The sequence below is a fragment of the Hemiscyllium ocellatum genome, chromosome 17 (assembly GCF_020745735.1).
Source record: "Hemiscyllium ocellatum isolate sHemOce1 chromosome 17, sHemOce1.pat.X.cur, whole genome shotgun sequence".
Classification (NCBI taxonomy): domain Eukaryota; kingdom Metazoa; phylum Chordata; class Chondrichthyes; order Orectolobiformes; family Hemiscylliidae; genus Hemiscyllium; species Hemiscyllium ocellatum.
This window is the reverse complement of record NC_083417.1, coordinates 34372430-34399480: the sequence shown is the minus strand read 5'-3', so window position 1 is coordinate 34399480 and position 27051 is coordinate 34372430. Positions and strand designations below refer to the sequence as shown.

The 27051-nt window shown below is 39.3% G+C and overlaps 1 protein-coding gene across 1 annotated transcript in view; it reads right to left on the bottom strand.

Moving 5' to 3' along the window:
- The window catches only part of ap1g1 (adaptor related protein complex 1 subunit gamma 1), a 113540-nt gene that overhangs the window by 49557 nt on the left and 36932 nt on the right, over nucleotides 1–27051 (bottom strand). The window contains exons 6-13 of the mRNA XM_060838070.1: nucleotides 20837–20913; nucleotides 17492–17587; nucleotides 16089–16169; nucleotides 15302–15400; nucleotides 13563–13618; nucleotides 12044–12157; nucleotides 10163–10303; nucleotides 6682–6736 (exon numbers count right to left, since the gene is read on the bottom strand). Coding sequence (XP_060694053.1) covers nucleotides 6682–6736; nucleotides 10163–10303; nucleotides 12044–12157; nucleotides 13563–13618; nucleotides 15302–15400; nucleotides 16089–16169; nucleotides 17492–17587; nucleotides 20837–20913 — 719 coding nt within the window. The remainder of the gene's footprint in view (nucleotides 1–6681; nucleotides 6737–10162; nucleotides 10304–12043; nucleotides 12158–13562; nucleotides 13619–15301; nucleotides 15401–16088; nucleotides 16170–17491; nucleotides 17588–20836; nucleotides 20914–27051) is intronic.

Sequence of the window (27051 nt, the reverse complement as noted above, 5' to 3'; positions counted from 1 at the left end):
CCCTACTGTGGGTCATTTGGCCAATCAAGTCCAACTCTCTAAAGAGCATCCCATCCAGATTCTCCCACCCTGCAATCCCAAATTTCCCATGGTTAATCCACCTAGCCTGCACATCCATGAATATCATGAGCAATTTAGCACAGCCAATCCACCTCACCTGCACATCTCTGGACTATGGGAGGAATCTCATGCAGGCACGGGGAGAATGTGTAAAATCCATACAGAGAGAATCAAACCCCAGTGCGTGACGCTGTAAGGCAGCAGTGCTAACCACTGAGCCTCTGCCCCTCAGAATCAAGATACTGTGTCTTTCCAGGTCACCCATCCTAACGTTGGACTTGTTTAGCTTAGTGCCATTTTTTGTCCGATTACAATTCAGAAGGGTCTTGGAATTTTTACCTAACTTATATACATGCAAGTCAAATGTTATTGTTAAAACCTACAATAGCCAGGGACTGGATTGCAAAAATTCTGCTTTAAACAAAGTGAAATTTTGTTTATAAGGTATGAACAAAAAGAAAGAGGTACACGATGGTAGGCACTAGTTCTGGCTGGTGGATGTACTCCTGCAGCAATCAGATTCAGCTGCCTCCATCTGTTCTGTCCTGCACACATGGCAAAATAAAAACCAATAGTAATTTTCTATTAGCACATTATCCTACTGCAATTGAAAAGAATTAAATAGCATAGATCACAAATCAATTGAATTAAGTCCTGGTAACAATCTGACATGCAATTTAGTTTGGTTTCCACAAAAAACGTCATGTTGCCATTGTTAAATTTGTATTTGCCAAAACATGGTCAAACAAATTTTGATCACTCAGTATCAAATTAACTTTCAATAATATAGGAGAGCAAGGAAATTAATTTCAAAACTTTACAAGTGTACTTGTGAACATTAATTAAGAGAGCTAACTAGAGATTTGCTGGAATGGAGATTGAGGGGAAGCACTCGTGCTCTGTCTAATCCATAATCAATGCTGAAAAACTACTTACTTCTTCTACACAGTAGCTCTCATTTCTTTTCAGCTGCTGAATTACTGGAGTCCTACAACACCCAATGGCAGTGGTAAAATCGATGAGCACTAAAATGTTTAGAACTCAAACCAGCCACCCATCTCAGGGGAGTGAGTTGACCAGCTCTTCCCCCTGTCCTCAGTGGATAGATTCAAGACAATTGATTCAGGTTTGAGACCAAAAATTTTAAACACCCATCCAGCCAAAAACACTTGTGTTTAAAATTGCCCTCAATGCATCAAGACTTTGAAAACTTAATGAAAACTTAAATGTCATTTAACTGGTGTGGTTTGAAGGTAAATGTTTTCTATGCATATCAACCTAGTTCTCAAACTTGCATTTTATTCAGTGAACCAAATTGTACATAGTATGAAAAACAAAGTCTTTTTCTAGCTAGGGAAGTTTGTATTTCAAAGTCATCCCTATGGCAAAATATTTCTCTATAAGAAACTTGACATTGACTTTTATGAGAAATTGCTGAGATTGGAAAAATACTGACTGAACTGGTCCTCACCCTGAATAACTTCTTTCCAATCCTCCCACTTCCTCCAAACTAAAGGAGTTGCCATGGGCACCCGCATGGGCCCCAGCTATGCCTGTCCCTTTGTAGGATATGTGGAACAGTCCATCTTCCGCAACTACACTGGCACTACCCACCACCTTTTCCTCCGCTACATCGATGACTGTATCGGCGCTGCCTCGTGCTCCCACGAGGAGGTTGAACAGTTCATCAACTTTACCAACACCTTCCATCCCGACCTCAAATTCACCTGGACTGTCTCAGACTCCTCCCTCCCCTTCCTAGACCTTTCCATTTCTATCTCGAGCGACCGACTCAACACATATCTACTATAAACCGACTGACTCCCACAGCTACCTGGACTACACCTCCTCCCACCCTACCCCCTGTAAAAACTCCATCCCATATTCCCAATTCCTTCGCCTCCGCCGCATCTGCTCCCAGGAGGACCAGTTCCAATACCGTACAGCCCAGATGGCCTCCTTCTTCAAGGACCGCAGATTCCCCCCAGACGTGATCGACGATGCCCTCCACCGCATCTCCTCCACTTCCCGCTCCTCCGCCCTTGAGCCCCGCCCCCCCCAAATGCCATCAAGACAGAACCCCACTGGTTCTCACCTACCACCCCACCAACCTCCGTATACAGCGTATCATCCACCGTCATTTCCGCCAACTCCAAACGGACCCCACCACCAGGGATATATGTCCCTCCCCTCCCCTATCAGCGTTCCGCAAAGACCACTCCCTTCGTGACTCCCTCGTCAGGTCCACACCCCCCCACCAACCCAACCTCCACTCTCGGCACCTTCCCCTGCAACCGCAGGAAATGCAAAACTTGCGACCACACCTCCTCCCTTACTTCTCTCCAAGGCCCCAAGGGATCCTTCTATAATTGCCACAAATTCACCTGCACCTCCACACACATCATCTATTGCATCCGCTGCACTCGATGTGGCCTTCTCTATATTGGGGAGACGGGCCGTCTACTTGCGGAACGCTTCAGGGAACGCCCGAACCAATCAACCCAACCACCCCGTGGTTCAACACTTTAACTCTCCCTCCCACTCCACCAAAGACATGCAGGTCCTTGGACTCCTCCATCGGCAGAACATAACATGACGGTTGGAGGAAGAGCGCCTCATCTTCCGCCTGGGAACCCTCCAGCCACAAGGGATGAACTCGGATTTCTCCAGTTTCCTCATTTCCCCTCCCCCCACCTTGTCTCAGTCGATTCCCTCAACTCAGCACCGCCCTCCTAACCTGCAATCCTCTTCCTGACCTCTCCACCCCCACCCCACTCCGGCCTATCACCCGCACCTTGACCTCCTTCCACCTATCACATCTCCATCGCCCCTCCCCCAAGTCCCTCCTCCCTACCTTTTATCTTAGCCTGCCTGGCACCCTCTCCTCATTCCTGATGAAGGGCTCTGGCCCGAAACGTCAAATCCTGTTCCTTGGATGCTGCCTAACCTTCTGTGCTTTAACCAGCAACACATTTTCAGCTCTGATCTCCAGCATCTGCAGACCTCACTTTTTACTCGACTGATTTTAGTAACCTAAGTCTGAGATTTGCATGAAATAAAATGTTATATAGATAAGAACAGCTCTTAAACATTATACTGCAAACACATTAAATGTGGTTAAATCTCTTTATACTTTACCCATTAAATGCTCAACAGAATTCAGGAATGTTGAATTTGTATAATCAATCATGCACATAATTGTACATTTGAGCTTCAAAAGATCAAAAATGAACCTTCCAGTTGTCAGAAACTTTTCAACTGGACCAAATTCTGTTCAATATCCAAAACCTAGAGTAATTACATCTTATGGACTGTTATTAGCAAAACAAAATGCATACTAGCTTAGTTATAAATGTTGAACATACAATTGACCCCTTCACACTCAAGTGCTGTAATAGCATCAACACTCAGCTATGATTCATTTTACCTTGCTCAGTATAGCAACGTGGAGTTTGTTTTTTTTTAAAATTCAAACTTGCTCTGTCAAAGTTATTTTCAGATATTTACAAGTAATTATTTAATGTGTTGTATCTTTTACATTTTTATATAATTGACTCTTCTCAAAACAGTATGTTAAAACAGTTTGATATTTTGTATTTTATCATTTCATTTGTCCTGATTTATGGTATGACAATTTATAAAAACGGAACTTTAACTTTGTGAAACAATCTTTACACGTCAGATACTAGATTCAAATTACCTTACTTTTAGAAGCCCAAGACATGGCAGTCATTCAACTCAAGTCTTTAGCGGATCTATGCCATATTTAAAAAAAGGCCGAACTAACCTTGCTACACTACTGTCTCCCCAAGATTCTATTTCTAATGCCTGCTTTATAAAACATAAGACCATAAGACATTGGAGTGGAAGGAAGGTCATTCAGCCCATTGAGTCCACTCCATAATTTAATATGGCTGATGGGCATTGCAATTCCATTTACCCGCACTCTCCCTGTAGCTCTTAAATTCTTGATCTCACAAGAAATTATTAATCTCTGCTTTGAAGACATTTAACATCCCGGCCTCCACTGCGCTCCATGGCAATGAATTCCACAGACTCACTCTTTGGCTAAAGAAATACTTCCATTCTAAACTGGCCACCTCTAATTCCAAGGCTGTGTCCATGGGTCCTAGTCTCCTCGCCTAATGGAATCAGGTTCCCAGCATCCACCCTTTCTAAGCTATGCATTATCTTGTAAGTTTCTATTAGATTTCCCCTCATTCTTCTAACCTCAAAAGAATACAATCCCAGGATCCTCAACTGTTCATATGTTAGGCCCACCATTCCAAGGATCATCCGTGTGAATCTAGTATTCCAGATGGGGCCTAACTAGAGCTTTATAAAGTTTCAATATAAAAGCAGCGGTGCGCTTCTAACGCTTAGATAAATGACAACATTACATTCGTTTTCTTAATCACGGTTTCAACCTCCAAGTTAACCTTTAGAGAATCCTGGACCAGCACTCCCAGATCCCTTTCTGCTTCGGTTTTATGAATTTCCTCACAGGTTAGAAAATACTCCATGCCTGTAATTCTTCTTTCCCCCAAAGTGCAAAACCTCGCATTTGCTCACACTGAATTTCATCAGCCATTTCCTGGACCACTCTCCTCAACTGGAAATCTTTCTGCAGCCTCTCCACCTCCTCAGTACTACCCGCCTGTCCATCTAACTTTGTATCATCGGCAAACTTTGCCAGAATGCCCATAAGTCCCTTCATCCAGATCATTAATATATACAGTGAACAGCTGCAGCCCCAACACTGAACCCTGCGGGACACCACTCATCACCAACGACCATTCCAAAAATTAATCTTTGATCGCAAATCCCTGCCTTCTGTTAGACGGCCAATCCTCAACACATGCCAGTAGCTCACCTCAAACACCATGGGCCCCTCACCTTACTCAACAGCATCCTGAGAGGCACCTTATCAAAAAAGGTCTTTTGGAAGTCTAGCTAGATAACATCCACTGGGTTTCCCTGGTCTAACTTACTTGTTACCTGGTCAAAAAATTCTAACAGGTTTGTCAGGCACGATCTCCCCTTAATAAATCCATGACGACTCATTCTAATCCGACCCTGCACTTCCAAGAATTTAGAAATCTCATCCTTAACGATGGTTTCTAGAATTTTACCAACAACCAAGGTTAGGTTAATCAGCCAATACTTTTCCACCTTTTGTCTTGATTCTTTCTTGAACAAGGGGGTTACAATAGCAATTTTCCAATCATCTGGGACTTTCCCTGACTTCAGTGACTTTTGAAAGATTACAACCAACGCCTCCACTATTTCCTTAGCCACCCCCCTCAGAACTCTAGGATGTAGCCCATTGGGGCCAGGAGAGTTATCAATTTTTAGATCTTTTAGTTTTTCTAGCACTTTCTCTTTTGTAATGGCTACCATACTCAACTCTGCCCATGACTCTCCTAATTGTTGGGATATTACTCATGTCTTCCACTGTGAAGACTGACACAAAGTACTTAAGTTCTTCAGCTGTTTCCTTACCTCCCACCACTAACCTTCCTGCATCAATTTGAAGCAGCACAATGTATACCTTTGCCACTCATTTGTTTCTTAGGTATTGAAAGCAACTTTTATTATTATTTCTAATATTACTGACTAGCCTATCTTTATATTTGATCCTCTCCTTCCTGATTTCTCTTTGTTATCCAGTTGGTTTTGTAGCTTTCCCATTCTTCTGATTTCCCAGTGCTCTTGGCCACTTTATAGGCTCTTTCTTTTTCTTTGATATATTTCCTGACTTCCTTGGTCAGCCATGGTTGTCCAATTCCCTCCACCCTGGATAAACCTTCCTTTTCTTTGGGATGAACCTCTGTACGGTGTCCTCAATTACATGCAGAAACTCCTGCCTTCATTGCTCTACTATCTTCCCTGCTAGGCTCTGCTTCCAGTCAATTTGTCAGTTCCTCTCTCATGCCCCTGTAATTACCTTTATTTACCTGTAACACCATTACATTCAATTTTGCCTTCTCTCTTTCAACTACAGACTGAACTCTACCATATCATGATTGGTGCTTTCTAAGCATTCCACTACTCCGAGCTCTTTTATAAAGTCTGGCTCGTTACACAGCACTAAGTCCAGAATAGCCTGCTCCCTTGTGGGCTCAATCACAAGCTGTTCCAAAAGCCAGCCCGTAAGCACTCCATGAATTCCCTTTCTTTGGATCCACTGGCAACATTATTCACGCAGTCCACTTGCATACTGAAGTCCCCCATGATCACCGTGACCTTGCCTTTCTGGCATGCCCTATCTAGAACACACCTACTTAAATAGCAATCACTTGCCTTCCCAACAGCCTCCCTACTCCAACTTCACTTCCGTCCAGCTCCCACAGCTCTCGGCTGTAAAATAAAAGGCGTTTATCTTCTTTATTTAAAGATGCATTGCCATATCTTAACTGCATCCTGTGACAATGCATCCCAGCTCATTTTTGTTAAAATGGAATTGAAACTGTAGGTTTTCTATATTTCAAAGTTAAGGAGATCTTACATCAGTAGTTTGGGAAATTAGAGGCCCAAGTTAACAGTCCAATATCTAACCCACTCAAGCCGAATGTGTAAAATTAAAGAGAAAAACTGCAGCTTTAAGATGAGACCTCTTACCGTTGTTAACACTTTCATTATTGTGTCTATGTGCCATCTTTTGGATGGTGCATACCTGTTTAGAAAAATAAACATTATGAGAAGACCTTTGCCCCAAATGTTTCGTATTTCTTAGTACTCTGATAGTCAAATGGTAAACGTTTTTTAAAAACAATGATCATACTGAAAAAAAGCCTGAAATCTGTTTACTATAGCTTTCCAGAAAGCACTTACAAAAATAAATGACATGGATGTAGGTTTGCTCGCTGAGCTGGAAGGTTCATTTTCAGATGTTTCATCACCATACTGGGTAACATCTGTGAGCCTCCAGATGAAACACTGGTGATGCTTCCTGCTTTCTATTCTTGAATTGTTGATGCCATTTCCTGTGGTGATGCCATTTCAGGTAGACCGTGTCCAAGTCAATGTTTTTGTTGAATGAGTTCCAGTTGGATTGTTATGCTTCTAGAAATTCTTGTGCGTGTATACAGAAGCAAATCATCCCAACATCCACAAATGAAGCTGCATCAGAACATTACTTCAATGAGCCATCACACTGCAGCATGGAGGAACTGCACAGAGTAGAGGAAAATCACAAATGCAGTGTATTCAAGAAGAATAGGTATCCAATGAACACAGTCCGCTGATTTCACAGCAACAAACACAAACAAGCAGAGAAAACGCATCCAGAAACCCAAACCACTCTCCCCTACATCAAAGGCATCTGGAAATGACTGCCACACTACTGAGACCCCTTGGCATCATGGTATCCCACAAAACCACTAACGCACTAAAACAGCAGCTAATGAACTTGAAATACCCTGTACTGATAACAAGCAAAACTAATGTCATTCACAAAATACTGTGCAAGAACTGTAACAAATAATAATTGGACAAACAGGCAGAAAACTAGCCACCAGGATACATGAATATCAACTAGCCACAAAACGACATGACCCTCTCTCACTAGTGTCCTTTACATACAGATAAGGAAGGACACCACTTCGACTGGGACAACACATCCATCCAAGGACAAGCCAAACAGAAACATGCACAAGAATTCCTAGAAGCATGGCATTCCAACCGGAAATCAACACACATTGATTTGGACACGATTTACCACCTCCACGCTCTTCCCTCTTCCCCCACCCCCATGAGGAAAAGAACAGGAAATGACATCACCAACCCAAAGAAACTCAAGCATATAAATAGAAAGCAGGAAACATCAGCAGTGCTTCGGTCAGAGGCTCACTGAAGATGTTACCTAGTATGGTGATGAAGCGTCTGAAATGAACCTTCCAGCTTGGCGAGCAAACCTACATCCAGAACCTGAGCTACAAATCTTCTCAAAGCTCGGTACTTACCTTTCAACTAGGGGATATTTAAATTTGAGAAGGTTCTGGGATCCAGATTGCAAGAAATCCTTCCTTTAATCATTCTCTGCCATCACTCTACATCTTTAGGGGACTTGTATGAAAAAACATGCTGCGGCTTGATTGTTTAATTGTTACCATTTTGAATGACAGTGACAAGCTCTTCTCATTAATATCAATGTTGCTAAATTTCTGATGGTCTTCAAAGTATTTTCTTTGTCCTCTCCAGAATACTAGATATTTGATAATGAAAAACCAGGACCAGGCAGGGAACACACTTTTTGGCCACAGATGCAGGATTTAGTCCACTGTAGTCAATTTTTCAGAAGGTTTGCCTGATCGTTATGGAACTGGCTACAAAAAGGACAGCAGCATTCATTAGGTAGTTCTCCCACTGAATTCGGAGGATGTGACAGAGGCATTGCTGACAGAATTCCTCTAGTGCGGTTACAGATCAGTGACACATAACTGACAAGCAGACAACTGTGATGGTTGTTTTTAGTAAGAAGAATGGGGCAAGATAACATGCTAGATATACAATTTTAAACAGAGTGCAAGAACAGTTTTTGCACAAGTTTTTGAAGGTGGCAAGAACAAATTGTACAATTAAAGAACACAAGCATTATCAGAGAGTATGGAAGCCACAAATTTGTGACAAATCATCATAAAACACTAGCTCAACCTTAGAGTGGTAGTATTATGCTCAAGACTGCACACAATATTTTAGTAAGGATGCAAAAGCTGGAGAGGACAATTATCAGAATAGATGAACAAAAGACAAGTTGGATAGCAGTAACACAAATCAAGGGTTTAGATAGTTTTCTCTTTATTCACTGTTTCTAATGGCTGATGGGTGGATAAAGAGAGAGAACTGAATAGGTAACTGACAAAAGGAAACATGGTGGATAAAGGGAAAATCAATAGTTGTGGTTGATTTGGATGTTAAAAGGGCATTCTACAAGGCGACATAAAAGGTCACTATCTAAGATATTAATGCATGGTACTGCAGCAATATAGTAGTATGGATAGACAATGGGCTAATGAAAAAGGGACGGAGTTAGGATAAATGGGTCATTTCTCGGTGAGCAAACCATCACTTTTGGAGTGCCACAGGAATTGGTGTTGAGGCCTCAACCATTTACAAACAGTATCAATGACTTGGATAAAAGGACAATTTAGTGTAGCAACATTTGCTGACAATACAAAGATAGTAGGAAAGCAAGTTGAGCAGGACTTAGTGTACAAGGTATTTGAAAATGTTAGACAAGTGGACAAAAATTCAGAGATGGAGTCTAATTTAGGAAAAATACGAAAATGTCCACTTTGGAGGAATAAAATGCAGATTATTAAAATTACGAGACACTGCCAAAATGCAGAGGGATCTTGGTGTCCTTCTACATAAAGCAAAATAATTAGTATACAAATACAACAAATCACTAGGAAGGCAAATTAAAACTTAGCCTTTACTACAAGAAAATATAAAATAAATGTTTGCTACAAGTGTACAGAACAACGATGAGATCTAGAGTATGCACAATATCTCAGTTTCCTTACTCAAGAAGGGATGCATCTACATAGAAGATAGTCCACAAAAGGTTCCCCAGGTTGCTTTTCACATGAGGCAGAGCAAATTGGGCTGTACTCATTTGAGTTTAGAAGATTGAGAGGTGATCTAATTGAAGAAAATTCTGATGTAGCATGAAAGGATAGATGCTGAAAGCATGTTTCCACTCACATGAATCCAGAACTAGGAATCTCAGTTTAAAAATAAAACTTTCCCCCATTTAAGATGGAGTGAGGGTTTTCCTTCAGGCTCATTAGTCTTTGGAAGGTTGAACTCCTGATTTTAGTGGAAGCTGGGTCACTAAATATACATGTGGCCAAATTAGAGAGATTTTTGAACAATAGGGGAAAGGCAGAAGTGCAATTAAGGCCATAATCAGATCAACCTAAATCTTATTGAACGGTGGAAAGGTTAGAATGTGTACCCTTATTCTTATTTGGCATGTTATGCACCTATAGTAGATGCAGGATGTGTTGTTTCAACCAAACCTGTGAACGTCAAATTTTATTGTTATTTATTAACAACTTTATGAAACATTGAAATAACTTGAAATATAAACCCGTACTTCTCTGCTGCAAGAAAGATGCCAGAGGCACAATCAGCTTTGAATTCAGGATCACACAAATCCAGGAAATAGAGCAATTCCTTCATCATTCCTCTAACATTATTTCCATTTACTAGAGCAAAGCTCAGTTCCATTGCACGCCTAAAAATGCAAATAAAAAGGTGAAATAAGTTTGTGCTTTACCAGAATGAGAACCACCCAAATTTTCAACAATTTTTGTTGAAATTGACATGTTTAATTTCATTTGCAAGCCATATGTCTGCAAAACAAAATCAATACTTTTGTTGAAGAACAAGTTAAATTTTGAACTCATTAACACATTGAAAGAGATTGCACAAATTCCTTCCAATATTATATCATAGGACCTTGGTGTGCAAACGGACCCTTTGGCTCAAGTCCACACCGATCCTCAAAAGAGAAATCCATCCAGACCCATTCACTTACCTTATATTTACACCTGACTAATGCACCTAACCTACAAATCCCTGAACACAGTGGGCAATTTAGCCCAGCCAATTCACCTAACCTGCACATCTCCAGACAATGGAAGGAAACCCACGAAGACATGGGGACAATATGCAAACTCCACCCAGACAGACAGTTGCACAAAGCTGGACTCCAGCCTGGGTCTGTGGTGCTGTGAGATAGCAGTGCTAAACACTGAGCCACCGTGCTGCCCAATTTTGCAAAATGCAGAGAAACCTCGATTATCCAAATATCAACTATCCGAAGGAAATCGTGAGGTTCTGATAGAAACATTACATCAAAGAGCTGTTTCAACCCTGATTGCATCTTTTGTTTACAATGATTAAAAACGCTCTCGGCTCACTGAAATGCTGCTGAGAATAGTCCTGGACCTCAATGGGAGCCCAGGCACCATCTCCAAATGGCTGACCTCCCACCCACTCTCCCTGTTCCCACATTTCCCCTGAAATTCTACATAAGGGAGAACCCTAAACCACCCTTCCCCAGGTATTCTCTTTAACATTGTCTTGTACAGGACAGAGGTGGAACTTGTCAAAAAGTTGTGTGCGTCCGAGTGCTATTTGGAGATTTACCCACAAAGGCAGCAGCAGTGTTACTGTTGGTGTCCACTCTGGGGGCGGGGCGGGGATATTGGTGTGACAGGGGCAGGTGCGCATGGCAGCCAGGGGTCGCAGTGGTTGGGGGCGTGCAGACAGTGGAGTTGGATGGGTTGGGGCTCACATGTGGTATGCTGCAGTCTCCTCTCCTGAACAGGGAGCAGACTTAACAGAAAATTGAGTCCCAAAGGAGAGGCAATGAATCAATTAACCAAATAATCAATTATCCAAATGAAATAGTGCCCGCCCATCTTGTTCAGATAATCAACGTTGCTCTGTATTAGCGTCCAAACCAGAAACATTAGCTGTGAGAAATCAAAGTTAACATTTAAGATCAAATGATCCTTCCTCAACTGATTTCTCTTCACAGATGCTGCCAGACCTGCTGAGGCTATCCAACAACTTCTGTTTCGGTCTCTGATTTTGCAGCATCCGCAGTTGTTTTTCATTCAGGCAATTAAAAAAAAAATGTGTTACTTATTTCAAATTTGTCTACAATAATGTTTGCAACATTATAGGATTAAAGGAGAGGCATTTAATCCTTTCTTCAGCATTCATCCACACAGTACCAGGACTGATTCATTACAGCATGACGAGAATAGAATCCATAGGGATTGCAGCAACATATTAAAGCACAATATTAAATGACCACACATCTATGACCCCTACAAGCTGTTGAGGTAGTTTCCAACCTTTGAGCCAATGAGATTTTCATATGGTAACCTATGCATAATTGTATTGTCTGCTATGCAAACGTAACTGTATAAATAATTTAAAGTTTTGAATGTGAAACCGTTACCTTTTAATAGATACATCCAAGTCCTTCAAACAATCCACGATTGTACTTCTGTGTCTTTGGACTGCATTATGATCTGTTTGGACTGTTTTAAGCAGCGACGTCAGTGCTACATACCTTCAAACAGTGAAGCAAAGTTATACAAATTTAGCTGTAAACTGTGCATGTATTTACAAAACTGATTTGAACACAAACTAAACCAGAGGTGAATGATTCAACAATCACAAGAAAGGATATATCATCTCATTATAACTGAAGCTATAAATTAATGAAATAATTCTAGTCTACAAGACTTGTTGCAAAAGCAAAGCTTTTCATTTGAGTAGACAGTTCAAAATGATTCCCCTCCTACTGAGCTTTCTCAGGTATTCAAACTACACTCCATTATCAATCTAAGACTTGGATTTACATAATGCCTTTAAATGTACATTGCAAGGCACTTCACAGGACATTTTACACTGAGCCAAGTTGCATTAGAATAGGAGGACAAGTGACTGAAAGGTTAGTCAAAAAGAAAGGATTTAAAGACTGGATTAAGGGAAACGATGTAGAAAGAAGCAAAGATAATTCAAACCTTATGCCTTAAGTGACAAAAGACTCAGCTACTGATGGTACAGCAATTCAAAGCCAGGATCCACAAAAGGCCAACATTGAACTAGCAAGATTTGGAAGGATTATAAGAGCATACAGATGAGATAGGTAAGCTTGTACAGGGATTTCAAAACAAATTTTAAAATCAAGGCATTGCTGGACAGAGTGCCTATGCAGGTGAACATCAGGAATGATGGGTAAACCAGCTGCAAGTCAAGCACATTGCTGTTGGTCTGGAGTCACATATAGACTGATTTCCTTCCCTAACGGGAATGAGCAACATAGACTGTTGTAAAAGCCTATCAAAAGGGATTAGATGGTTGTTCAACATTTTTTTTTGAAAACTGAATTTAAATGTCGCCATCTGCCATGATGGAATTGGAACCAATTTCTCCACAAAATTAGCTTGGGGATCTGGATTAGTAATCCAGTGAAATTAGCACTATACCACCATCTCTGGATACAGAGCAAGAAGTTCACCGCTGGGTCAAGACTGCAAACGATCTGGCTCAAGTTGAGGTATGGAGTTAACGGTCAAGGCAGGAACTGAAAACAATAGCTTGTATGCACACAATATTTAGTTGGAAGAAATTTCTATTCAGCGTCTAGTGCTAGATATGTAACATGGCAAATCAGAAGCATTAGAATACCTGGTGCTAGAGAAATAGTTCTCCACTCAACTCACTGAGGGAATCCCAAAGCATTTCATATCAAGTGAATGTTTTTCAATTGGAGTCACTTTTTTTATAAGAATTTATATAATTGGCTCAATAGAAAGCATTAAAAATCTAATAGACCCAAATTCATGGTTTTAAACTTGAGTTGCACTTTAGGTCAATCTCTACCTTTTTTTATAAAAAAGTAGAAAGAAAACTATCCTGATTTAGCTATTGCAAAAGCTGTTTACACAAGTTTAAATTAATGAACATACCTAATATTTTTGTCATTATTAAGTAAGAATCGTCCCAAGATATTTATGGCTAAAACCTGCAATAAATTAAAATGTGAAATTTAAGGTTAGTTACGTACAATCAACTTGATTTGCATTTAAAAGCTAATCACAAAATTAATGACAACTTTAGAGATTTTAACATTATTTGTTGCATTGAACATTGAAGATGAAACTCTTTTTGACATGTATGACAACAATCACCACCTTCTTGACAGGTCTTAAAAGTCTGAAATCAACAAGACTATTCTTTTACAGATTCTGTCCCTTAAATAGTGGTAAACCTGAAAACCCTATGACTGTTCAGGATCACTCACATATTGTGACACTGATTTGGAAGTACTAAGGCTGTGGTTGCATAAAGCAAGTTATCAACTAACCAAACAAATTGAGAGTGCTGTAATAGGAATGTACCAAGAAACAAAACAAATGCACATGATTAACTTTTGACACTGTTACAGTTGCAGACACAAGCTGAAATACTCCAGTTATCATTTGGCAAATGGTGGACAAGTTACTTGGTTTAAAGATTGAAAAAAGTGTTCCAAATTTAGTTCCTGAGGACTTGGTGATAATGATTGACAGTTTTAGCTTTGTAACAGCTGGAGCTAAATATCACCAAATCTTGTGGTAATAGCACATCTCACTTTTCCAAAATAAAGCCATAATATAAAAAAAAGCTTTAATTAATTGCCTTTCCGAATGATATTTATTTCTACATGAGTGCAGAAAATTAAGATGGAACCAAGTAAAGCACTTTTTGAAAGGAGAGCTAAATCAGAATAAGCTAAATTATCAAAGTTAACCATAACATGATGAAACTGGTTTAGTTGTTGCAAAAATCAGGTTGAGTCAAATGTCCTCTTCAGGAAAGAGAAATGTTTGGACGCTATTTACATAGGTTGCCATAAATTATTTTAATAACATGCCAAAGGAACTTGACTTCATAATTTCAGATTGTTCAGTTTTAGGACTGCTATCAAAATATAAATGCTTTTATCCATATTCTAATTATCTTAGACAGTTGCTAATAGCAAAATTATTTAAAATCTACCAGCGATCATAATCATCTGACAATTCCAGGAAGGGCAGCTCCAATATTAAAATATTACAGTATTTCTGCAATAAAATTGATCTGAGTGTTCATTATTTAGATCATAACTACCAGATAATGTGCTGTACTTTTTTAAAAATCTGGTCTTCGAGATTCGCAGAGTTTTGGGTGAAATATTTTGTTTGTAACAATCCTGGAATTCCCTCCCTAACATAGTTTTGGGTCTAGTTGCAGCACATGGACTGCAGCAGTTCAAAGCAGCAGCTCACCACCACATTCACAAGTTCAACAAAGGACAGACAATAAATACTGACCAGCCAGTGATGCACACAGCCACAAGAGAATTTTAAAAAGTTTGCAAACATTTTAGCTTTGTCTTTTCAAGGGATGTACTGGACTCCAATGATGACCGGTAAGCGCATGTATTCCCTTCTAAGCATAGATGTTGAATTGTCCATCAGCTTCATCATTGGACATGGTAGGATCACAGCACCATTACTTTCAGCCCTTTCCAAGTGAAGGATTTTAGCCTTTCCCAATTCATTAAGGCAGAGTTGCAGAACTCTCATTGTCCCTCATGTGTTACCTAATCAAATTAACTATATTAATTTCAAAACGTAACTAACTTGTACAGATTACAAAGATTTGTTTATGTGGATCTACATACCCTCAGTCCACTCTCCGATTTGATGTCCATAATTGTCAAAACTGTTTCATATAAAATTGCATTACCCACATTTTTGCTGGTTTCTGTGTTTGTTGCAACCTAAAAATAAATCAAAGTTCAGACCACTCAATACCAGCAATGTTCATTCTTTTTTCACTCAAACAATATTGGTAAAATTGGTACGCACAATTTTTAAAAATCTGGACTGGCCCCAATAGTATATTTTTGCGGCTTCCTTGATTTGATCCAGTTTCAACATTGCTGACAGTCTTGAGAAGAACAACAATCCAGGACCATTCAATAATCATTTTGTTTTCTTGTATTAGGTACATTTATAGATATTAAATATTTGCAAACCATACTAGTTTTGAAACAATTTTATCTCGTGTTGTATACAAGTTCAAAGCACCCAGGCACAGAAACAGATTACATTACAGCAACATCCAAAACAGTTTAAAGACATAAGCATTCAATAGAAATAGCTTACAATATTCCATCGGGTGAAGGTGCCAGATAATTAAATGAACATGAACAGTGAAAGCAAAATTTCTAGTCAATATCAAACATATGCCACCCAAAAGCCACAGACAACTGACAAGCATGTTTTCAATGATTTATGAAGCAAAAAAGTGCCTATGAATAAGTCTGATCTTCAATTGCCGATTTGGAAGACTACAGGATGAGGATCAAGCAGGCAAGTGCAGCAATCACATATTGACAGCTGATGGGATTGCTGACTGTTATAGGTACTACTGATTACATTAACATGTTCAGATACTGTCGTCACCTGTGCAAGAATGTCATTCATGGCTTCACTTGAGTCGTCATCATTTCTACCCAACATTCGTAGTAAACGCAGTATTCGAACCTAGAATTATACAGAAGAAAATTAGTCTGAAAACCAACTTTTTTGTACTCAGAGGAGGGGTATTATTGCTAGCTAAACTTAACATTTCTTCCAATGAAAGTTAAAATTGCACTTAGAACAATAAAGCAAAGCAGTAGAGTGTGGTTGTCAGAATTCCCCCCCAAAGAATGCAATCCCAGGAAAGAACAGACTACTGTGAACTGTTGTTGAGACAATCCATGACAGAGCTGCATTTTGGGGGGGGGGTTTTGAAACTATATCTTTGAGAGAGAAAAACTGAAATCCTTTGTAAAGATCTCATGAGTGATGATGACACTCAGTCACACTAACCATCTGGGTGAGTGCAGAAAAATCCACAAGATGTATCTTGGACTGCATTTGTTATTTGAACGTGCTCTGTCGAATGTTTGACCCCAGTTGGACTGTTATGCTGGTCTAATGTTAACTCTGGATGCAGGAATATAATTTATGCATATTTACTAACACATACACAAACTCATGTAAGATATGCAAACCTTTTGTCAATCATCTTTGTTTCTTTGCTTAATGCAGATTCACTTGTAATAAACTGGTTATTTGTTAAAGAATTATAGCTGACTTGCTTTTGATATTAAAATAAAGAGTCTGACATCTAAATAGTTATCATTGATCTTTTTGAGTTCCAACTTTTTTTTTAACAACCAGTGGAAGAGGGAACTAGGAAAGGAATCAGTTCACCCCTCCAACCTTGGCTACAACAATCCCTACTCTGGAATCTACAAAACCCACCATTTCAGGCTCAAAGGCACCTGCCTGTTCCTAACAATGGGATTTCCTCTTATTGTTCCTGAATTTCACTACATCTTTTACCAACCACTGTACTCTGCATTAGTATAGAACACCTCTTCTCCAAAATTATTGAAATTGCTGATATATTCTTTCCTGAATGTGTTGTTAAAGAGTCTACAATTTCAAACAAACTGCACACTATCTTCCCCACTTCCTCTTCCAAGTGGAATGGACAATCACCTACTAACTTGTCAAGTCACACTCCCTGCAAGGTCAAATTAGACCGATTTGTTATTTACTCATTTAGCTAAATGCAAAATCATCCAGTAGACAAAGTAACACTTCAGTAATTTTTAGCTTGTGTGCCTGGTGTATTTAAAAGCAACATTTCAATAGTTTAGATCAGATCTGCCATTGAAAATTCATTTTGTGAACAACATTGTAAAAATCTGGCTAAATACCACGACAATGCCAAAGTATTCTGAATTGGCAGTTCCCTTCTGTATGAACTATCCCATTAGGTTAACATTGTTAGGTGCAAAAAAAAATCTAACCTGAAGGAAGGGATCACTAATGCCAGAGACATCATGTTCTGGTGAGTAACCAGACATAATAAGGTTTTTCAGGATTCGAACAAGCTGAGGAACAAGCTGCAAAAGAAGATACATCTTAGAGTCCAAAAGCTAACTGACTTCTGATACTGAAACATTTCACATTAAGCAATGTCTTTTGTAAACAAGGAACACAACAAATGAACATAAAAACCAGTGTTTTCTTTTTTAAAAAATTCTGATGTACAATTGACAAGTATATTCTGTTAGTTTCTAATAGTCAGTTGTATGACACTAAGGGTGTCTCTCCGCTCCCCACACCACTGTTGCCATTTGGAATGCAGTGTCTAATATTCTCAAAAAAGAGTACATTAAAAAAATCGTGCATTTCAGATTTGGAATGTTCTTCCCTTTATTGACAGGTAATTTGTAAAAATCAATCCAACATGCAGTTGCAATTTTCTTTAAATTAGGAAGTTATCTTACCTTTTCATTCTAAAACCATGCAGCATTTGCAACAAGAGGATATGAATAAGAAAATTAAGTACTTGTTAGAAAACTGAGAAACATTTGAAGAACAACAAAGTGTAATTTTTTTCTGTAATACTCAAGTTCGGTTCTACCAAATGACTACTCAAATCTTCAATAAATTCTCTCTGTCCTTTATCCAAAAAGGTCTTTAATGACTTAAATTTGAAAATTCTGAAATATGCATTTATTTTCGTTTGACATAAATAATTCTATTGATAACTGTCACTTTAAATGACTTCATATTGAGCTGATCAGAAATTTTCCATCAAAAATCTTGAGATTCTGAAAGCAGATATCAATCAGAAGCATGCATCAAACTCTCAGCAACAATTTTGAAATATTTTGGTTAATCTGAATTTAGGTTGTAATTTGAAGCACAGATCGTAACTGCTAAAAATTGAAGATCATCCTTCAGATGCTATAATTCATTTTGTTCAGACATCCAAATTTGTTGAATTAAAGGGAGTACACAATGCTGGAAAATGCAATTACAACAAATGGCATTTCCGTTGCACTTTCAATATTGAATAAAAGCTACTGATCTCAAAATTAAAAACTGCAATTAGGAGTAAGGATATCCCTAATTTCCACTAGATTTGGGAGGGGAAAAATGCTGCCGATTTCATCATAAGTTATTCTTTTGGACTCTTAGTTGAACTATTGCCAGACTCTGAAAGCTGCAAGTTCAGATTCCATCAAACTAACTAAGTTGGTAACCAATTTTTCCACAATGTGAAGACCGAGACCTGATCTGCCTTCTCTATTTAGCATAAAAGATCCCACGGCAATATGTAAAGAAAAGGCATTAAAAATGTGACCTCACTGATCGTCAGTCCTCTGTCAGCAAAAGAGAGAAACCTGCTCATCGTTACACTGATTTTAGAACACTTACCTGTGCACTACTGGCTGCTGTTTCCCTCATTTCAATCACAACTATGCTTCAAAATGTACATAATTTTCAAAAAGCTAAGTTTAATGTTGCTAGATTTACAGTTGCTCTATATCTATCCAATAACTGATTAATTTGAAAGATTAAGGAGTGATTTAAAGAAGCGAGTTTTTACAATTTTCCTTCAGAACATTTAAACCTATAGGCTACATTTGGTATCGCAAACCTGTGCTGCCCCTAAAAACAATCCTCTGGAGGTGCAGCATCCAAAAGTTAGGTACATCAGAAGTCTAGCCCTAGTTCTTATCATTGTATCAACAAGTCACAAATTGCTATTCATCTATGCATCTTTATCTCAAATTAATTGCATGCAGTACCTTCTGAAAGTCCATGTGGCCAACTGCTATACATACATAGAAGCTTCATCAAAAAAATTCAGCTAGATAAGCAATACACGACCTACCATTCACAAATCCACACTTGAGTACGTCACTAAACTCTTACCAGACCAGACAGATGACTGGTTGTAATGCGAGGGCCACCATACCTTAGGTAAGGAGAGGTTGAGAAGGACAGTCTTTCATGTAACCTCAACCGGTAATGAGAATTGAACCCATGCTGTTAGCATCACACTGCTTCGTAACCTAACCATCCTGCAAACTGAGCTAAACTGACCCCCAGATCCAATTTGTACTTCTTCCAGCATTTAGAAAAATACTATTGCCTGAATAGGACCTTTTCCAACCACTGATATTAAACTGCCATATTAGTAGTCACGTGCCTTCTCCCTCAAATGAGGCTGGAAATCTGTGGGTGGGTCAGTCATCCTAATGGTCAGTCGGTCAGTCAGTCATCCGAATATATTCCCTGCCCATCTCGTTCAGACAATTGAGGTTGTTCTGTAAATTTTCAGATTTCAAAACCCCAAAAATGGAAACATCAGGTTCTGGAGATCTGCTTAATTACAACTGAAAACTCCAATATTATCACAGACCCCTCAAATTCTTTTAAGGTTCCTTTGCACTACTGGTACAGGTATACCGTGCTCATTTAACTAGTCTGGAATTTTTTAAATCATGATTTCAAATTTCCCCACTCAACATCAATAACTCCACATAGTTAGCAAAATATTTTATTGTTAGCTTTGAGATCCGTAAGGTTTCATATACCTTTTTCCATTTTTCTTTGCATTCCTTGTTTCCTTTCTATAGGTGACCTCTAGCAGTATTAACCAACAATGAAGCTAATTAGAGAGATCTGTTTAATAAATATTGTTCCATAAAGAGGTTTCTTACCATTCTTAAGGTGCCATTAAAAAAGATCAGACATATCCAAAAAAGGAGGAAATGAAAAATTCTGCATTCTAAAAACTCTACACTTTTCCTCCATAAGCAAAGTAAAGTAGTTTTTAAATGTGCTCCACTGCACCATGGAGAAACAGAGATCACACCTATATACTCAATTTCTTAAATCATGCTGTTTCATCTCATTAAACAACACAGTCTTGGCCACCTTAAATCTACTTTTTCCAATGAATTAAAATGCAGAACCTATATAATTTCAAATCAAATGACAGAATCAAACCATGTGTTTACATTGTTAGATACAAAAGTGATGTTTGCCTGCAATTTTGGATAAAATTTAAATTTAATCAATTATGTAATACAGCAATAAGCTCCTTCATTTCAACCAGAATTACCACTTGGATGTTTTTGCCCATGCAATTCAAGAGTGCAATACATTTGCTTTCCATTAACCTAGTTACAAACATAGTTCAAAAAGAGTATAATGTTCGAGCGCATGTGTAAGATTGCATACTTGCACAATAATGAAAGTTGTGACTAAATGTTCAGTCTAATCCTTAAGCACAAATGTAAACCATATTATGCATAATTAAAGATGACAAACAAGAAAATATAGTCACTCACTTTCCTGAAGTGTGCTAACATGTCAGGACTTCGTTCACACATTTCTGTGAGTAGAACAACAGATGTGTGAAGGACACCTAGGATCGAGGGATAGGGAAGATGGAAAACATCACACTTGGAAATTCATATTTCAAAATCTATGCATAAGCAGTTGTTTGTACACTAGATTAAATATCACAGCCTAAAGATACTTACGTTGAACAATTTGTTTCTTTCTTACATTAAATTAATGTTATTTTTAGTGTTTGAGGTGGTGACTGAAGTTGGAACTGAAAAGCAAAATACTGCTGATACTGGAAATCTAAAACAGAATTCTGTGTAACTCAGCAGGTCTGGAATATTCTCGTGATAGATGCAGAGTTCAAAATTCTTGCATAGTAAGATTCATCTTCAGAACTGAAAAGGGGCTGGTAACTTTAAAAAACATTTGACAGAGTCTGAAGAGGGACGAAGGGAAAGGAGTGTGGAGTTTTAGTGCAAAAGACAGGTTGTTAATGGTATCAAAAGAGAAAAAGGAATATAAAAAGGATGGAAATAGTGCGAAAAGTACAGAATGGGTCTGTTCTACTGAGTGCAAAATAAACATGACAAACAAGAAAAGTTTAGGGAGGGATCCAAGAAAAATGGAGGAGAACAGATCATATGGTCAAGGTCTGAAGTTATGGAATTCAATGGAGCCTGGAAGGCTATGGACAGCACAGGTGCAAGGCAGTGTCTTTGTCATTCAAACTTGGTTGTGCTTCACTGGAACCTAAAGTGGGCCCAGGACAGAAAAACTAACACGAGGTTAAGACGGAAGCGACATGTTGGCTCAGTGGCTAGCAGTGCTACTACATCGGTGCCAGAGACCCGGTTTTGATTCCACTCTCAGGCAACTGTGTGGAGTTGGCACATTCTCCGTGTCTGCGTGGATTTCCATCCATAGTCCAAAGGTTAGGTGGACTGGCCACATTAAATTGCCCATAGTAGTTCAGAATGTATAGACTAGGTGCATTAGCCATGAGAAATGCAACAATTACAGGGATAGGATATGGATGCTGGGTCTGGGTGGAATGTTTTTCAGTGAGTTGGTGTGGACTAGTTGGGCCAAATGACCTATATCCACACTGTAGGGATTTGAAGATGGTTTATTAAAAAGGCAAGCAATTCCTCAGTCCCTTGGAATGACCCTGACCTTCCAGGAGCTTGCCATTTCAATAAATCACTTTGCTTTCATACTAACATTTCTGGCCTTGGCCTATGACTTCATTCCAAAGCACAAAGCTCGCTCAAGAAACAACTTAATTTCTTCTTAAAGAGAGTCTCTAGGACTCAATACTGAATTCCATAACTTCAAAGCCTGACTACAAGAAAGAAAGAAAAGTGGAAACCAGACACTGTACTCTCTCCTCCCACCCCCAACCTTATCTTGTTTGTCGTCAGTGCACAGAACCTATTCTCTCCCTTCCACAGTTTAATCTACACCCATTTTACATCTTTTTCTCTTTCACCATCAATAGCCTGCATCTTTTCCAATGGGCCTCCACATCATCCCTTCACCATTTCCACCAAAAGTATTAAAATTTCCAACAAGTTTCAGTTCTGAAGTGTTATTCTGCACTTGAAATGTTAACACTTACTTTTCACAGATGTACCAAATCTCCCAAATTTCTCAAGCCTTACCTTGTGTTAATGCATGTCAAAAATCACACGACACTGTTTAATCCAACGGGTTCACTGGAAAAACACTAGTTTTTCTGAGTGCTGCTCTTTCATCAGGTGCTGCTGAAAGAGGAAGACCTTAGACACAATTTAAGGAAAAGATCAAAGGGTCATACAACTCGTGAACGAATTGAACACACCCAAGATGGCTCTTAAACCCTTAATCAGTTAGAATGGAGGTGCAGACTTTAAATGATTAATATGCAAATCCCAGAATTTCTTTCAAGTCACTGCCCCAAGATAACTTAAGATGTTATCAACAGGAAAGGAGTGACATCTCCAGTCAGACAATGTAGTTGAGGTATGAGGTCATGTTTGGAGTCTGTCTCAAACTGGAGTCATACTGGTTTTATTTCCAATGTAGAAGTTTATTAAAGTACTACATTTACTGACTGTCTATAAATTGTGCGCTCTCTGAACAAAGTAGAATGCACCTACAAATTCACCCCACAGATTTGCACAAGTGAGACAGCTGGTGTTTGAGATAGTGTGCGAGTGTCTGAAAGAGTGCTATCCATGCTCTCAAGATCAATCACAACATTGTCATCAAACCAGCAGACAAAGGAGGAACCACTGTCATACAGAATAGAATGGACTACTGCAAAGAAGCATTCCAACTGAACAACCAGGAGCACTACAAGGAACATGCCTACTGATCTGACCAAAGAACATACCTGTGAACTCAAAAGAGACTGATCAAGAGTTTGATCTGCTCCTTCACAATATCCTACAAACTCATCCTGTGTGCTTTTCACTTGGGGGACTTCAACTGCCTCCAGAAGATCCACAAAGCCAACACACCTAGACATTCCTTCATATCAGGCAATGGGACCATGTGAGAACCTCTCTGACTATGTCGAGGGCATTTTGAAACCCACTGTACAGGGAACCTCCAGCTTCTGTTGAGACACTATGGATTTCCTACAAAAACTCAACACCCAAAGACCAGTTGAATCAGGAACATTCCTTCTCACAATGAATGTGTCAGTACAATTACGACAACAATGCTGCAACAGCCTCAGTATTCAATATCGACAACTGTAATTTCCAGGCACCATCCTACAACTCAACCACAATATTTTCACCTTTGGCAAGCAGTTCTTCATCCAGACATACTGAACAGCCAAGGGGACCAAACTTGCACCCCATTGCGCCAATATTTTCATGCACAAGTTTGAACAAAACTTCTTTGGTGCACCGGACCTCTGACCAATGCTGCGCACCAGGCAGAATTGACATTTTCTCCCTTCGAACTCATGGCAAGGAATCAATGAAATCACTAGTGATATCAACAGGTTTTACCCCACCAGACTTTTCATGGACTACCCTTTGAAATCAGTCTCATTCTTGGACACACCTCTCCGTCAAGGACAGATACCTCAATACCTCACTCTACTGCAAGCCTACAGATCACCTTGAGCTTTCACCCTAAACATATTAAAAAGGTCATCCCTTATGAACAAACCCTACACATACATACACAGGATCTGTTCAGATGAGGAGGAAGGGTGACAGACACCTGAAGGTGTTGAAGTATGCCCTCTTAAGAGCAGGATACAATGCTTAATTCATTGAACGCCAGTTCCAACATGTCATAGCAAAAAAAAAAACAATGATCTCCTCAGAAGAGGAAAGTGGGATATGACCAATATAGGGTACTCATCGTCGTCCAGTATTTTCCAGGAGCAGAGACACTACATCATGTTCTTTGCAGCCTGGAAAACATCAATGATGAGCACCTTGCCAAGATCTTTCTTACTCCTCCACTTCTTGCCTTTAAACAACCACCAAACCTTAAGCCATTGTGCGCAGCAAACTACTTGGCCTTCAGCACGTCAACCACAACACCATTCAACTGTCAGGGCAGCCTCTGCAAGATATGTCAGAACAGCAACATGGATACTACCATTACATTTGGGAAAACCACTCACCCATGTACACAGCAGACACACATCTGACTCAGCCAACCTTGTATATCTCATACATTGCAGGCAAGGATGCCCCAAGGCATGGTATACTGACGAAAGCATGCAGACGTTACAATAAGGGATGAATGGACACTGCACAATTAAAAAGAAAACAAAAAAAAAAAATCACCAGACAGGAATGTTCCTTCCCAGTGGATAAACACTTCAGCAGTCAAGAATATTCTGCCTCTGACGTTTAGGTAAGCATCCAAGGTGAACTTTGGGATACAGAGCAATACAGAGTTGCCGAGCAGAGGCTGATAGCCAAGTTCTGTATCCATGAGGACGGATTCAACTGGGATCTCCGGTTCATGTAGTCACCTGTAATGTGACACCACACTATACACTTCATACGTTAACCAATCCTCCACATCTAAATCTGAGGGGTGGATTTGTACTTGCATTTGCAGATACATTCTATTTTGTTCAAAAGGCACACAATTTATAGACACTGAGTCATGGTGGCATTTTATAACTTCTACACTGGGAATAAACCAGTCTGTCTCCAGGTCAAGACACAGACTCCAAATAAAACCTCATGCCTGAAATACAATGTCCGACTGGAGATGTCACCTCCTTTATATTGATAACATAAATTATCTTGTGGCAGTGATTTGAAAGAAATTCTGGGAAGTGCATACTAATCAAAACTTGCACCTCCATTCGAACTGATTAAAGTTTTAAGAGCCATCCGAGGTGTGTTCAATTCGTTCATGAGTTGTATGAGCCTTTGATCATTTCCTTATAAATTCTGTTTCTAAGGTCTTTCTCTCTCACCAGCACCTGATGAAGGAGCAGTGCCCCGAAAACTAGTTTTTTCCAATGAACCCATAACCTGGTGTCATGCGACTCCAACCCGGCCCAACACCAGTACCTCCAAGTCTGTGTGAATGAAGGCAGCAATCCGAACAAGAACAACTTTTCATTAAAGACACCTAAACCAGGAAACACATTCAGGCCTTATAGTTACATAAAGTTAAGATCCACAGGTTTTTTAAAAAACCTGACAAATCTGCCTTATTCTTGAATTCAAAGAGAAATCTCGAACACCATGCCTCCCTCCATTCCAGTCAATATTTTCTAGATGAACTACCACTGATAAGGGAGTCATTTTCAATGATAATCCAAAATCATTAAAGAACAATTTAATATTGGACAATGAAATTCAGATCCAGTGGGATCAAACAGAATTCCAAAAAAGCAAGAGTAAGATAGTAAAACACAATCATTAAAAATCTCTTTTGTAATCAAACTGTGTTAATTGCTTTCAACAAAAAACATTTTCTATTGAAAAGTTTAGTGAATTCTTTCTAAGGTATCACGAGAAACCAACAGTAGGACTTACTACACTTGTGTAATTAACTGCATATTTGGAAAATTCAAATTAACCACAAAAAAATGCTTGGACTAAATGTAAACAACAGGATGTGAACCACTGTCAATTAAAATTATTGATATTTCAAATCAAGAGAATCTTGCTAAAAGTCCAACCATTTTAAAAAAAATCAAACTTTAGTAGCAAAAGGACGGATTAGACAAAATGACATAACACATTTCAAGAAAATAATTACAGTCCAGAATTTTACAATATCTGAGCAACAAGTGAAGGCAAGCAGTTCCTTCCAAGAAGTAAATTCCAACATACAAAAGAACATAACATCCATCTCTGCTACTAAAATCACTCAGGAGAATAACGATTTAGATAATAGGACCCAGAACAGGACATTACCAAACAGGCTTTTCAGCCCACAATGTTGTGCTGTATAAAATGCCAAATGAAACTTATCCTTTCTGCCCACCCTTGTCCATTTCCCTCTGTTCCTTACATATTCATGTGCTATCTAAAAGCCCCTTAAACTGCCCTATCGTAACTGCCTCCATCACCATCCCTGACAGCATGTTCTGGATACCTACACTCTAACACAAAAAAACAACTTGCTCTTCATCTCTTTTCAATTGTCCACCTCTCACCTTCAACGCAGGTCCCTGACAATTACATATTTCAACTCTGGGAAAAAGACTGACTGTCAACCCTATGCATGCATCTCAATTTTACAAACATCGATCAAGTCCCCCTTAATCTCTGCCGCTCCAGAGAAAAGAACCCCAGTTTTTCTAGCCCCTCTTCAAAGCTCATATCCTCAAATCTAGGCAGCATGTTGATAAACCTCTTCTGCACCCTCTCTAAATCCTCCATGTCCTTCTTGTAATGTGGCAATCAGAAGTGAATGCTATACTCCAAGTGTGACCTAAACAAAGTCATATTAAGCTGCAACATGACATTCTGACTCTTGCATTCAATACTCCAACCAATAAAAGCAAGCATGCCATACACCACCTTTAACATCCATCTACTCATGTGGCTGCTTTCCGCAAGGTATGGACTCGATCGCCAAAGTTCTTCTGTACATCAGTGCTGTTCAGGGTCCTACCATTAACTGTATACTCCTCCTTAACATTTGATCTCTCAAAATGTAACACCTCACTTGTACAGATTAAACTCCATCTGCCATTACTCCGCCTGTATAGAGTCAATGTCATACAGCA